The sequence below is a fragment of the Eumetopias jubatus genome, unplaced genomic scaffold, assembly GCF_037043125.1.
Source record: "Eumetopias jubatus isolate StellerSeaLion01/CBP00866 unplaced genomic scaffold, mEumJub1_p1.0 scaffold_105, whole genome shotgun sequence".
NCBI classification, from domain to species: domain Eukaryota; kingdom Metazoa; phylum Chordata; class Mammalia; order Carnivora; family Otariidae; genus Eumetopias; species Eumetopias jubatus.
The window spans coordinates 1-13,018 of record NW_028274911.1 but is presented as its reverse complement, the minus strand read 5'-3'; the positions used below and the strand labels follow the sequence as shown (position 1 = coordinate 13,018).

The window sequence follows — 13,018 nt, the reverse complement described above, 5'->3', positions numbered from 1 at the left end:
TCTTCCTCACGTAGTACTGCAGGGGTTGGGCCACAGGTCGTCCATGATGATCCGGCAGGGGAAACGGGGCAGGGTTCAGAGGCCCATCCTAAGCTGCCGCCGAACCCAGCGGGGTCCTTCCCGCTGTTTGTCGCAGGGCCCCACCTCAGCTATCCAGCTAGACCCGGCAAAGCTGTGCTCAGAGAACCAGTTGAAGAAGTTAGGACTGGTGTTGTGGTGCCTGCGACTGTAGGCCTCCTGTTCATAATCCTGGTGCCGCTGGATGGGAGTGGAATGTGACGGCCCATACCCTGCCGGAAGACGAGTTTGGGAGAAGGTGGAGGGTATGGAATCGTGTTTGGCCCTCCCTCCTGGACCTGCGACCGCCCATCCTGGCGGCGGCTTCTTAACCACAGCCCTGAGGACACACTCCTTCACACGACTATATTCTGGAAGTAGGGGTTCTGGCCAAAGAAGAGCAGGACCTTGCGGCAATCGTGGGGAACCCTGAGCTCCTCCACCTCCCGGGTGGCAGATTGGGGGAGACGGGGGTGAAACCTCTGTCGAGCCGAACCTCCCCGTCCTGACTTTGGGGATGGATCCCTTCGGCATGCTCCCCTCTCCCGTCCCGCGCTCCCGGCTAAGGCGGCTGTACAGACCTTCAAATCCGTCATGTAGCCAAGGAGGGCGTGATCTTGCTTCCTGATCACGGCTGACATCTGTGGGTGTTTCACAAACTGCTGTAAGTCAAGGACCCTCCGAGGGCTGGAGATGAAAGTGCTAGAACTACAGTGCAAGTCTGGACAGCAGCTGGGCACTGCTTCCCCTCTGCTCCCCCGGGTCATACTCCGTCCACACGGACTGCCTCAATGCCCCCGGGTCCCCTCACGGGATACTGCAGGTCTCAGCACTCACACAGGGGGCTGAGAATCCTCAGAGACAACCCCTCCCGCCCCAGGCCCACCTCCGCAGCTCATCCTCCTCTGCTGACAGCCAGACACAACCAGCTCATCTCCGGACAAGCACACCTTCCTGCCTCAGGCTGAGCAGGTGGGCACTCACAACCTCCGCCTGCCACGTTACCCCGAGGGGAACCTGAGCTTAAGCTGGACCTGTTTTGTGGGAAGACGCCCTGCTGCGACTCCTAAGGCCTAATTGAAAGCTGGCTCTCTGGTCCTACACCTCCACTGGACTTCGAGAGCCTCGTGTGACATCAAGGGCAGCCAGAGGCCCCCAGCCCCCACCCCCACCCAGGGCGGGGATGTCCAGGCTGTCCGGATCACCAGGGCATGGGCGTGGCCACCGGAACCCGGGGAGTTGGGGTGGGGCTGGGGGTGGGGGGTTCACCTCCAGATGTATATTGATACTCAACGGCCCCCTCCCTTCGGTACTTCTTGCTCTAGCCAGGCCACATCGGGGTCCCTCCATGACAGCGTCAAGGCTACAGCCTTGGCCCAGAAGCCAGGGATGCACCGCATAAGGGCGCTTTGGTGTTCCAGGGGACGCTGCCGCCTCCGACAACACCTGAGCCTGAGCCCGGAGTAGGACCTGCTGGTTTGTTTCTTAACGCACTCCAGCTCTGACTGCAGGGCCTCTAGAGCCTCGAGCGAGGACGGGATCGGACCCCGCCGCCCCTCTGGCTGTTCTTCCCCTTTCTGCTTCTCCTGCATCTCCTGAGCCCCTTCTTCCTCCTTCTGGCCCTCCTCCCTCTGGTCCTCGTGCTCAGCCTCCTCCTCAGCCCCTTCAGCCTCCTCTCCCTCCTCAGGCTCCTCGCACTCCCCAGCCTCCTCTGCCTCAGCCACCTCCTCTCCAACAAGCTCCTCCTTAGCCTCCTCCACCTCAGCCTCTTCCGCAACAGCCTGCTCCTCAGCCTGTTCCTCCCCCTCCTCTTCCTCAGCCTCTTCAGGCCCCTCCACCTCCTCCTCTTCCTCGGGCTTCTCCTCCTCCCTTGGCTCCTGCTTAACCACCTCAGCCTCCTCCTTCTCAGCATGCTCAGCCTCCTCCTCCTCCCTGTCCACATCCTCCTCCTCCTCGCCCTGCTCCTGCTCAGCCTCTACAGCCTCCTCGCCCTCTTCCTCCACAGCCTTGTCAGCCTCTCCTCCTCCTCCTCCTCCTCCTCACCCTCCTCTTCCTCACCGTCCCCCTCTCTCTCTACTCCTCCGACTCCTAAACTGCCCTTGCCTCCTCTACCTCCTCCGGGTCCTCCGTGGCCTCCTCGCCGTCTCCGTCCTCGCCCTCCAACACGGCAAGGTTCAGCACCCACCATAAGACCAGCTCCACCGCCAGGATGGCACCCTCTCCCTCCCATCGCTCCTCCCCTTCCCGAACAGCCATGCCCGCCATCCCCACACCGAGGGACTTCAGCGCCCCCGGCGCGCCCCAGGGGCCTCTATCTCCGGGGACAGCCGCCACGTGACCGGCCCCTTTCCCGACTGAGGCGGGTCCGGGATTCCCTCGCACCCTGCGTCGCCGGGGCAGCTGCGGAGGGAAGGGCTGGAGTTGTGAGCACAGGCCTCCTCAGGTTCCTCCCCAAGCGCAGCTCTGGCACCCAGGGACGGCGACCGAGAGCAGTCTCCTCCCGGAGGCCTCTGGACAATGGGACCCATGCACACAAGGGCCTGGGGCGAGGTGTGCAAGAGGCAGATGTGGCCGGGCCACGCATGCGGCCTTGGCGGGATGGAGTCCCGGAAGCACGCCCAGGACTCAGCCAGGCCCTTGGCTCTAAGCTTGGGCAGGGCGGTGGGCGTGCCCGCTGGCGGCCCCGCCCCTCATCCCACCGGAGCCTGCCAGCCCGCCAGAGAGCCTGCCTGCGTGCCTCCTCCGCGGTGGCCTCGAGCTCCCAGCCCGACCGAACCCCCCTCCCACCCCTACGCCACCCCCCAACACAACCGCCACCCCACCCCCCCTGCCCGCGCCTCCCACGGCCTCGTCAGGTGCGTGCTCTGCCTGGATTTTGTACCGACAAGGCGAGGCTGTCCCTCAACCTTCCCGAATAGACTCCTCTAAGACCCAGGATACTGTGTGCACCACGGGAAGCCTGCTCCAGTGTGCGTGGAAATGGTCAGCCCAGACCCTGGAGTATTCATAGTGCGTTTCCAGGACACAGAGGCCCCGAACCCCTCTGCCGCCTCCGGGAAATATGCCGCTACATTTTGTCCCCGTGCATGCCCTCTGCTGGCCAGGAGGAAAGCGACGAAGAGCATTCACTCCACCCGTCCGACTGTCCTTTCCTCACGCTCTCCTCGCCGGCCTCCTGTCTGACTCTGTCTCCCGGCGCAATTTCTCTGACCCCTGTGGCCACACGGCCTCTGGTACCTAAAGAATTCCGGACAGAAGATGCAGATGCATCTCGGAGCAGCTCCTCTCCCAGGAAATTAAAGCCCTCTCCCGCTCTGGGACCGGCAGCCACGCCGGTAACCCTCGAAAGGGTGCCAAGCCGGCTGCACACACAAACACAGCTCACACACTCACACAGAGAACGAGTGTGTTTGTAAGGGAGGACAGAGGGACACATACCTTTCCTGGGGCCAAGAGCATACAGGAAAGGTGACCCAGACGCCCCTCCCTGAAGAGGAAGTCTGACCCAACCCTGTGGAGAGGGCGGCAGGTGGATGCTGTCCGCCGGCACAGTGAACTCAGTGCCCACTCATTGGAAAGCCAGGCGGCAAGCAGCTGAGGACGGGACCCAGGCGACCGGCAGCACGAACGCCCGGCCCCCCACCCCACAGACGGAGCGTCTAATGTTGCATGCTGCCAAAGGCACGAATGCCCCGGTAAGGGGTTGCCAGCTCGTCTGGCCTACAGAGGGGAACGCATCCTCCCTAGCCTTACGTGCTCTGGGCCAGCCGGGTCAGACCGTGAGTGGATCGGCAAGCTGGGCCATCACATACCCAGAGCTGGCCCACAAATGAGGTGAGAGATGCCCAAGTGTGGTTTGAAGCCTGAAAAATGGCATGGGGCTTTTGGTCGGTGCCAAGGCCAGCCTGTCTCTACAGGCATCACCGACAAAAGGGGCTTCTTACACGCCCCCCTGCCCCCGTCTCAGTCAGGAGAACCGTGCACGTGTATACAGGTAGAGTCCCCGACCGGGTCTCCACGTATTTCCACCAGACTGGATTTAATATGCGCCCCCACAGTCTTCGGACCGTGGTATGCATCCGTTCGCCCGTCATGTGGATGCTGTCCACGTCCACTCCCACTCCCGTGTGACATTCGTGCAATGACAGACGTCTGGCCTAGCCCTTGCCGGGGAGGGAAGGTGAGAGAGGCCACACCACAAGAGGTGTGTGGCCTGGGAAGAGGGTGAAACCCCTAGCTAATTCCCACACCTGGAACCATGTGTTCAATCAGCACAGATGGGTGGTGTGCCTCACAACCGCCTGCCAAATCCCATCCCGCCCCCCTTGGCTTGGCCCCTTTGCGTCTGTGCATCGACACGGGAGACGGACCACTGAAGAACCACGGAATGCACACGAGGCCTGTGTGTCCGGAGGGACGTGGCTGCCCTCGGCCTCTTGCCCCTTTCTCCATCATCGGCAGAGCTAGCAATCCCACAGGCCCTCTCCTTCGCTGACCGGGGCCTACACACACTCTCATACACACGTGTGCACGTGCAAATGCTTGGACACACGACACAGACGCATACGGACTCGACACACAGGCATGGGCCAGTGGCCACACACCCTCATACTCACACGTGCCTGCAAACACACAGAGACATGCAACACACACTCACGAGGTCATGCAAACACACGCACACGACACACACACACACACACACACACATTCCCGGGCTCGACACACGGGAATGAAGAGGGCCGCATGCACGCACATAAACACAAACCCATGCGGACGGCACCGCTCTCTCTCTCTCTCCCACGTGCGCGCGCACACACACACACACTCACACACACACAATCACCCAAAGCCTGCAAATACACACACAACAGACACCCTTGTGCCACCAATGACACTTACACTCAACGCTCACACGGAAGGTCTCTGGAACGCTTCCATACATACGGACCCCTGTGAAAGTCGCACGCCCAGGTACGCCTGAAAACACACACACACGCAATATGCCCATGGAATAGCACAGACAGCCAGGCGAATTTCTACTCGCCTGCACACACACGTTCACGTGCACTGGGAAACACAAACACCATGCAACACACACACGGTCCCCGCACACAGGCATGCACATTGACCGCCCAAACACAGACCAACCCACGCATGGCCAAAGACACCCTCAGGAAACAGACACCCAAAATATTTGGTCTCCAGTACACAGACATGCACACTTGCCAGGAACACACACAGATGTGTACATGAAAGATACACACACTCACACAACACATGGAGGTACAAAACATCCCCGACACACAGAAACGCACACTTGGCCACACACATACACCCATGTGTCGCATGCAAACACGCATTCCCATTAAATATAAACACACGGTGCCCGCACAAAGGTATGTGCATGTGGGCCCACACGCGCGCGCGCACACACAGACACACACACACAAACAGACAAGCCATCTGTGTGGAAACACGCAACACACACCAACTCACAAGTGCTATGGCACACAAGCATGCGCACTTGGACACACACATTAACACATACGTGGGCATGCAAACATGGAAATGCAGCACATAAACACCCTGGGCCGCTACACACTGATGCACACACGTGGCCTCCCAAACACACACACCCATGCGCCTGCAAACACATACTCTCGAAACACACCAAGACACATGGTCTTCGGACCACAGGCATGCACCCTTGCCACACACTCACGTGCGCATGCAAACTCACACACACTGCACAGACACACAAGATCCCCGGGAAAGGGCCATGCTCAGGGGGCCGAACGCACAGGCACACATACACGAACCCACATGCGCTGACACACACCCGAAAGTGTACGTGGGCATTCAACTCCCTCCCACACAACCCACTCACAAAGCCACAGTGCCCAGCACTCAAACCTGCCTTCCGTCACACGTCCTTGGAACTGTCCCCTGTGGGCAGGTGGTGCGGCGCAGGAGGGCTTGGGTCTGCAGGGAGCACAAGGAAATGCCTCCATCTTCTCCTCGGGACACGTGGGTTTTGCAGTGCTCCTGACCAGTTGAACGCATGGGAACCGATCACAGCATGTGGGGCACGCTTCCAGGTAGCAAGGCTATTGGGCCAAGCTCCTCAAGCGGTGTCAATGAGGCGGTGCCTGGAGCCACCAGGCGACGAGGGTCCCGCTCGCCAGGACCCTTCCCCGCCTGTGTGCCCTACCCTAAAGGACAAGGCTCCCATGAAGAGAGGTCTGCCTTTGTCCGAGGTCCTCGTAGACCCTACCTAGGATGGGGGGTGCTCTGTCCGCATGCCGAGCCCTGACCTGCACTGCCCTGCCCCCATGTTGAACTTCACCGCCACACATGGAATCCCACAGGCCATGGGGTGGAGGGTCCCACTAGGCTGACTGCCTCCTCCCCATATCCTGGTTCCAATACAAACCCACACACAGACGCAAAGAACTTCTTAACTTGTTTATGCCTCTCTCGCCTTCCCCACATAGGTGCTGGATACTCTCCAGAGCGGGCACTGGTGGTCCTTTTCACAACTGTGACCTGTGCAGGCAGAGCACCACGTAGATTCGTCCACACATCTCTCACAGCGGTGGTGGCCTCCTCGACGATTTCTTGTTGGTAAGATTCTGATGCTCTGAAGTGGACACGTCCACACAGCTGTCATGCACACGACACACACACACACACACACACACACACACACACACACACGTCCACACAGCTGCCATGCACACGACACACACACACACACACACACACACACACACACACACACACGTCAGGGATTCGTGAAATTGCATAATACCAAGGATAGCCGAGGCGGTGTTGAGGGTGTCCTCTGTCCTCGTGGGATCCCTCTTCCAACTCAGCTAGAGCCTCACGAGCCTCCTGCTCAAGGCCCAGTGCCATTCCCTAGAATGGCCGTGTGGCTGTGCGAGGCCATGGGGTGGTCGGGACCGCGGAGGGAAGTTGGGATTCTGGGCACAGGAGCGGGAATGGAAGGAGGCAGCCCCACTCGTAAAGACACACAGGACATCCCCAAATGAACGAACGGCAGAAGGCCTGAGAGGGGGTCGACGGGCACAGGTGAGGGTTCAGAGAAACGGGGTGGAGAAGTCTTCCTTCTCCAGAGTGACCTGGGACATTCCAGCTGCCATCCTGGGGTCCCTGAACGTGCCCGCATGGGCGCACCTGCCTGGATGGGGACCCTGAGTTCCCCGAGGTTCCCCTCTCACCCTGCCAACCGCTCTCTGGGTGAGCTGGGGCCAAGGCTCCCCTGGCCTCAGTGTCCCCACCGCCAACCAGCCTGTGTCCCGGCACCTGCCACACACACAAGTCAGGACCCAGCGCCCCCAGCTTCTCACCGACAGGCCCTCTTCTCAGTTCATTCTCTTCGGCTGCCTTCCTGCCTCCGGTAGTACTGCAGGGGATTGGACCACAGGTCTTCGATGATGACCTGGTGGGGAAACAGACTAGCTGAGCAAGGAGCCCGGGCCCCGTTCCCAAGCACCGGGGCCCAGGCATCACCCCGGCGGACGAAGGCCGCAGAGTCCCCACCTCGGCGATGCCGTCAGACCCTGGGGAGCAGGGATCACACAACCAGTTGAAGAAGTTAAGGCTGGTGGTTTCGTGCCTGCGCCTGGCAGCTCCATGTGCATTGTCCCAGAACCACTGCACTGGAGTGGAATGAGACGCCCGATATCCTGCAGGAATGGAAAATTTAGGAAAGCCTCTCAACGGCCTAGCAACCAATCCCTCTCGGCCTCTCTCCCTCTCAACCTCCCCGCCTCTCTCCCTCCCAGGCAGGGTCCCGGCCCTGCCCCCCCCCGGGCCCCCCCCCCGCCTACCTCCCCTTCCGCTCCCAAGGGCCCCCTGCCCGACCCCAGCACCCTCGAAGCTCAAGCCCACTCTTACCGGCAATGCTAAGGTGATACTCCTTAATGATCACTTTGTTCTGGAAGTAGGGGTTGTTCTCAAAGAAAAACATCAACCTGCAGCGGTACTTAGGACGGCACAATTCCTCCACCTACCCCGCCGGAGGAAGAGGAGGGCACGTGGGAACGTGTCCTCTACGTATCCGGGGCTGCTTGCCTGGCTGCCGCTCCTAACCACTATGCCGGGCCCATTCCTGCTCAAAGCCCACTCCCACCGGACCTCCCCCAGCCTCCGTCTCCCAGGACTGACCTCCAACTTGGTCATGAAGCTGAGCACGTCTCTGCCCTGGTCACCCGTCACGGCTGATATCTTGGGGTGATTCAGGATCTGCTTTGGGTCAAGGAGTCTCGGCAGCCCTTGCTACGGTACGAGAGCCAGGAGCGACCCAGCCCTTGCCGGCTGAGAGCAAGAGACCCGGACAGTGCATGTGCAGAATCACCAGGCACGGCCGGGCTCCCAACGTCCTCATCTCCTGCCCTATCTTCCCACCTGCTCAACCCTGGGGAGTGCCTTGGATTCCAGCACCTCAGAGGCTGCCGGCACCCGACAACAGGGGAAGGCCAAGGGCCTGAATGCTCTCCCTTCCCACGGGCCCCTGGCCTGTGCGTGTGGCCTGCAGGCGGTCACTTCTTTGGATGCCTGGATGTGCTCCCTCCCACGCTCACGTCTTCTTTGCTTGTGTGTTTGCCTGAGGTCTGGTAACTTTGAGGGGCCTCCTGCGCCCAGGAGGGGGCCGCTCGGCTCACGTGGAGCACGGCTGCACACCCACGGCCCAAAGGCTGGTCCTGGCAGAGTCAGCGAGTGAGGGAGGGAAAGGAGTAGATGGGGGCGGGAGGGAAAGCAAAAGAGAGACAGGGACACAGAGACCCCACACCGGGAGGAACGGACACAGGGGGAGGGCACAGAGGACAGAGCGAGGGGGCGAGCGAGGACACAGAGGGGGAGAGCCTGGCAGGGAGGAAAGGTGCATGTAGGCGCCTGAGCCTGGGGCCTCGGCCTGGCTGTGTGGGGCTGGTGGAGACAGGTTTGCAGCACCGCCGCTGCGCCGTGTCTGAGGTTACGCGGTCTGCCGAAGCGAGGCGGCCCACTGACTGGCTTGGCAACCCGCGTGCGGACGAGATGGTGGGTCTGCCCTGAACTCTTTGGAAAACCACGCAGGGTCTGAAGGACAGGGAAGGGGTTCGGGCAGCCTCCCCGTTTGCCCCATGTCCCAACAACGGTTTCCTTCCAATAGGTTTTCTGAGCCAAGTGGGATTTGGGCTACACTACTTGTCGAAGGCTGTTGACCCGTGTTCCCTGAACCCCGCAAGCCTGCTGGGAGAGCTGCAGCCCCAAAGCTTCCGCCTGCAGCTTCTGATCACACACGGTCTGGACAGGTCTTAGCCCCTGCGTTCTCACGCGCGCCCCGATCCGCCTCCTTCTGCTGTGCATTATCGGGACCGTGGGCCCACTCCCACCCGGGGAAGGGGGTTGGAACCCTTCCCCTCAGCGCCCATGGCCGTGGCCGTGGTTCTGCTGCTGCCCTCCCCCCGGTGCTCCTGCACAGCAGCCAAACCCCACCAGCCGGAGGAAGGATACGGCCTGGGCCCAGAAGCCAGGGATGCACTGGATGATGGCCCTCCGGCGAGCCAGGTGAGAACTCCGCTTCTGATTCACCCTGAGCTTGTGCCGCACGTAGGCCCTGGTAGCTTGGGCATCCAGAGAGCTGAGCGCTAACTGCACAACCTCCAGCGCGGCCAGCGGGGCCCCGGCTGGCTCTTCCTGCGGCAGCTCCTGCAGCTCCTCGTCCTGTTCTGCTTGAGTCACCTCCCCGTCTTCCACGGCCACGACCTCCATCACCGCCATGATATCCTCCGCCACCAACACCAACTCCTCCCCCGGGGCGGCCTCGCCTCTGCGCTGCCGGTTTTCAGCCTCCAGCGCAGCCTCTACCACTATGCCCCCCCAGCCTAGGGCCTGCGGCGCCCCCGCCTCGGCCCGGGCGCCTGCCTCCCCACCGGCCCCCGAGTCGTCACCGGCCCCTCCGCGGACTAAGCTGGTCAAGGATTCCGGAGCAGCCCCGTCGTCCCCGGACGGCGCCTCGCTCTCCATGGGGCCTTGGACCCCAACCGCGACAGCCGCGGAAGGTAGGAGCTGGGGGGGCGAGCACGCGGCGCCGGCAACCGCCGAGCAGTTGAAGCTCTGGCGCCCACGCTTCGAGGCGGGCTCCTACCGGAGAATGGGGGCCTGGCGGACGCATGCGCACAAAAGCCTGGGGACTCGCGGCGTCTGGGTGGCGTGGGGGTGGCGCCCCCGGCACGCATGTGCCCTTGGCGGGATGTTACCACCCCCCTCAACCCCTCACGCCCAGGATGCTGAGCCGCCCGCGTGGTCCAACCAGCGGCACGGCGGTGGGCGTGGCCGCAACCAGCCCCGCCCCGCCCCTCCCGGGAGCCCGCCCTCTGCTTCATCTCCTCAGGGGTGGCGTCCGGGCCTGGACCGTGGCATTTTCTTCGCTGACACCTACCAGGCCATTCCCGGGAGTTCCCTCGTACCACAAACCTCGTGTTCACACTCTCATCCGTTCCACTGGGAACACGCTGCTGGCACCGGGAAATTCACAGCCAGCCGCTCAATAGGGTGGCCCCCGCCGCCCGGGAACCTCACCCGGCCCCTTCTTAGTCACACCGGGGGAAGCCCTGCACTCATTAGCTGGTGCTCCAACCACTGCCACATGGCTGTCCACAAGGCTTCCACCCCTTTCGCCGCCCGGTGCGGGAGGGAGCCAGGAGGCGGCCCAGGAGGATCCAGCACGCAGGCTCGTCCCCGCCCCAACGACCCGCCTCTCCTAGAAAGAGAGGAACCGCACACAGATCATTGGCCTGGCATGAGCAAGGAGCCAAGGTCCGAGGCCACCTCCGTGCTCACACAACCACTGGCACAGCCCCAGTCAGTTCCGGGATTGGGACTCTATGGCATGCTAATGGGCGGGCCAGGTAGCCTAAAGAGTAACTCTGCCGGGGGCCTGGGTGGCTCAGTCTTTAAGCTTCTGCGTTTGGCTCAGGTCATGATCCCAGGGTCCTGGGATGGAGCCCCGCATAGGGCTCCGTGCTCAGCGGGGAGCTTGCTTCTCCCTCTCCCACTCCCCCTGCTTGTGTTTCTTCTCTCGCTGTGTCTCATCTCTGTAAAATGAATAAATAAAATCTCAAGAAAGAAAAAACGGTAACTCTGGGGGTGTTCTTTCGTCAAAGCCACTGGTAGGATTGGTTCCCACCGTACTTACCTCTGCCTGGCCCTTCCTCTTTGCTTTCTCCCTCCTTGTCTGACCTCCGCGTTCCCTTTTCCTGGGTCTTTCTTCCCGCCTCACCATAACTGCCAGGGATGTCCGATCTCCAGCATAATGGTCCACGGAGACAGCTTTAATCCGCCTTGCTGAAGAGCTGTGGCTGTCTTGGCTGCCCCAGCTCTGCTGCAAGTTCTTCCTTGGTCTGTCTGTCCCTGAGTGGAGTGCCAGTCGGGGAGGGGATGGCAAAGTGAGCATTGGCGGCACACCCTGCCCATTCTCAGCTACCCACAAGGCCATTCTCGACACTCCCGCACTCCATGCCGGTCCCTGCAGGGAGGCGTACCGGAATATGGAGGATGTAGGGCGCCTTGGGTGCCAGGAAGGCCCAGTGGGTGACGGCAAGGATGAGGCGTTGGTGTCGTATCGTGGGAGGGCCTCAGGTACAGAAGAGGAATGTGTCGGGCCGCCCGTGACGGGAGGGGTGGTTTTGAACCGAAGGAGGCAGGAGGAACACGCTTGGGGTGACGTGCAGGGTTCTGGATGGTAGGGCGTCAGCGTTTCAAACTCTACTGGTCAACGCAAACCAGGGACTTTGCAGGGATGACAACGCCCGGCCGTCTGCAGGGGAGAAGCACAATTATCTGAGACTGTCCCTGACTCAACCCAGTCTGTGGGTTTACTGCTACAGTCCAAACTGAATTTGGTCTTGTATACATGCCCACGACACTAGAGGAGCGTCCTGAGTAAATAGTGCACCCAAAACAACGCATCATGGAGATCGAGAAGACTGCGGGGCGGGGGGCCGGACAGGGAGCGGGGGAAGAGCGGGAGCGGCGCGGAGAAGGAGAGGAAGAGGGAGGGTGGACAGAGGGAGAGGAACAGAGAGGGAGAGGTGGGGATGCGAGGGAGAGAGGAGGGCAGAGGAGGAGGCAGGCCTGGGGACAGGGTGGGCGGGGGAGGGAGAGAGGGAGCGAGGACGGGCGGAGTCTGGACGGAGGCTGAATTCTGTACATTGCCAAGCCCACAGGCTGACAGCAACATTCCCTCTTGGACGTCAAGAGGAGATCTGAAAGCACCCGTGGACCTTCAGACAGATCCCACTCGGTCATGCGGGGTTCGGTGGAGAGTTAAACCTCAAAGAAATGAAGTGAAGGGCTCCACAGAGGTCTGCGGGAAACCCTCATGCCCACGACTGACATGTACGACTCGGGAACGTCAGAGAGAGGTGGGGCAGATTTACTCACGTAGCAGTTCCACGAAGACCTAACGTGACAGGGTTTGGAAGTTGCCCGACAACCCTGACTCTGCCCATCCAAGGAGCACTATGTGCGCCTAGCGGAAGACACGCGCCGAAGAGACGCCCAGGTCACTGGGCAAAGACACATCTCTCGGCAGTCTACAGAGGTGGGACTGACTCACCACACACTGGGGATCCTCAGGGAGAGGAAGAGCCAGCCTCCCCTTCGGATGCATGGAGGCCAGAAGGCAGTATGTGATAGGTTCGATATGTTCAGAGAAAAAAGTAGTATAACGTGCAGGCCATGTTCGGCACCAATGACTCAGAAAATTTTCACCAGACAGAAGGTGCAGGAGTGGGAGGGTGAGCCCGTGGCTCGGAGGGGGGGGCTGGGCGTGGAATGGAGCTGGCAGCCGGGGCTCTCTGCTAAGGAGGGTCCGGCCGGCCGAAAGGAGGCGTGTCCGTGATTCCGCTAAGTCAAGCTCCTAGCCTGAAATAAGGCATCCCCCTAAAGTACA

The 13,018-nt window shown here is 61.3% G+C and overlaps 1 protein-coding gene and 1 long non-coding RNA gene across 2 annotated transcripts; both read right to left on the bottom strand.

Moving 5' to 3' along the window:
* Positions 1 to 6,591: 6,591 nt before the first annotated feature.
* Positions 6,592 to 7,744, bottom strand: LOC148161634 (uncharacterized). The gene is made up of 3 exons (XR_015767437.1): positions 7,621 to 7,744; positions 7,428 to 7,519; positions 6,592 to 6,720 (listed from the first exon to the last, which is right to left on the bottom strand). It is a non-coding gene; the product is annotated as an uncharacterized LOC148161634 (long non-coding RNA).
* Positions 7,745 to 8,692: 948 nt separating this feature from the next.
* On the bottom strand, positions 8,693 to 11,933 carry LOC148161633 (testis-specific Y-encoded protein 1-like). Its single transcript, XM_088020681.1, has 3 exons — positions 11,607 to 11,933; positions 11,261 to 11,475; positions 8,693 to 11,159 (listed from the first exon to the last, which is right to left on the bottom strand). Exon 3 carries the CDS (start codon positions 10,087 to 10,089, stop codon positions 9,484 to 9,486), a length of 606 nt encoding a protein of 201 aa, XP_087876807.1. The 5' UTR covers positions 10,090 to 11,159; positions 11,261 to 11,475; positions 11,607 to 11,933; the 3' UTR covers positions 8,693 to 9,483.
* Positions 11,934 to 13,018: the final 1,085 nt, after the last annotated feature.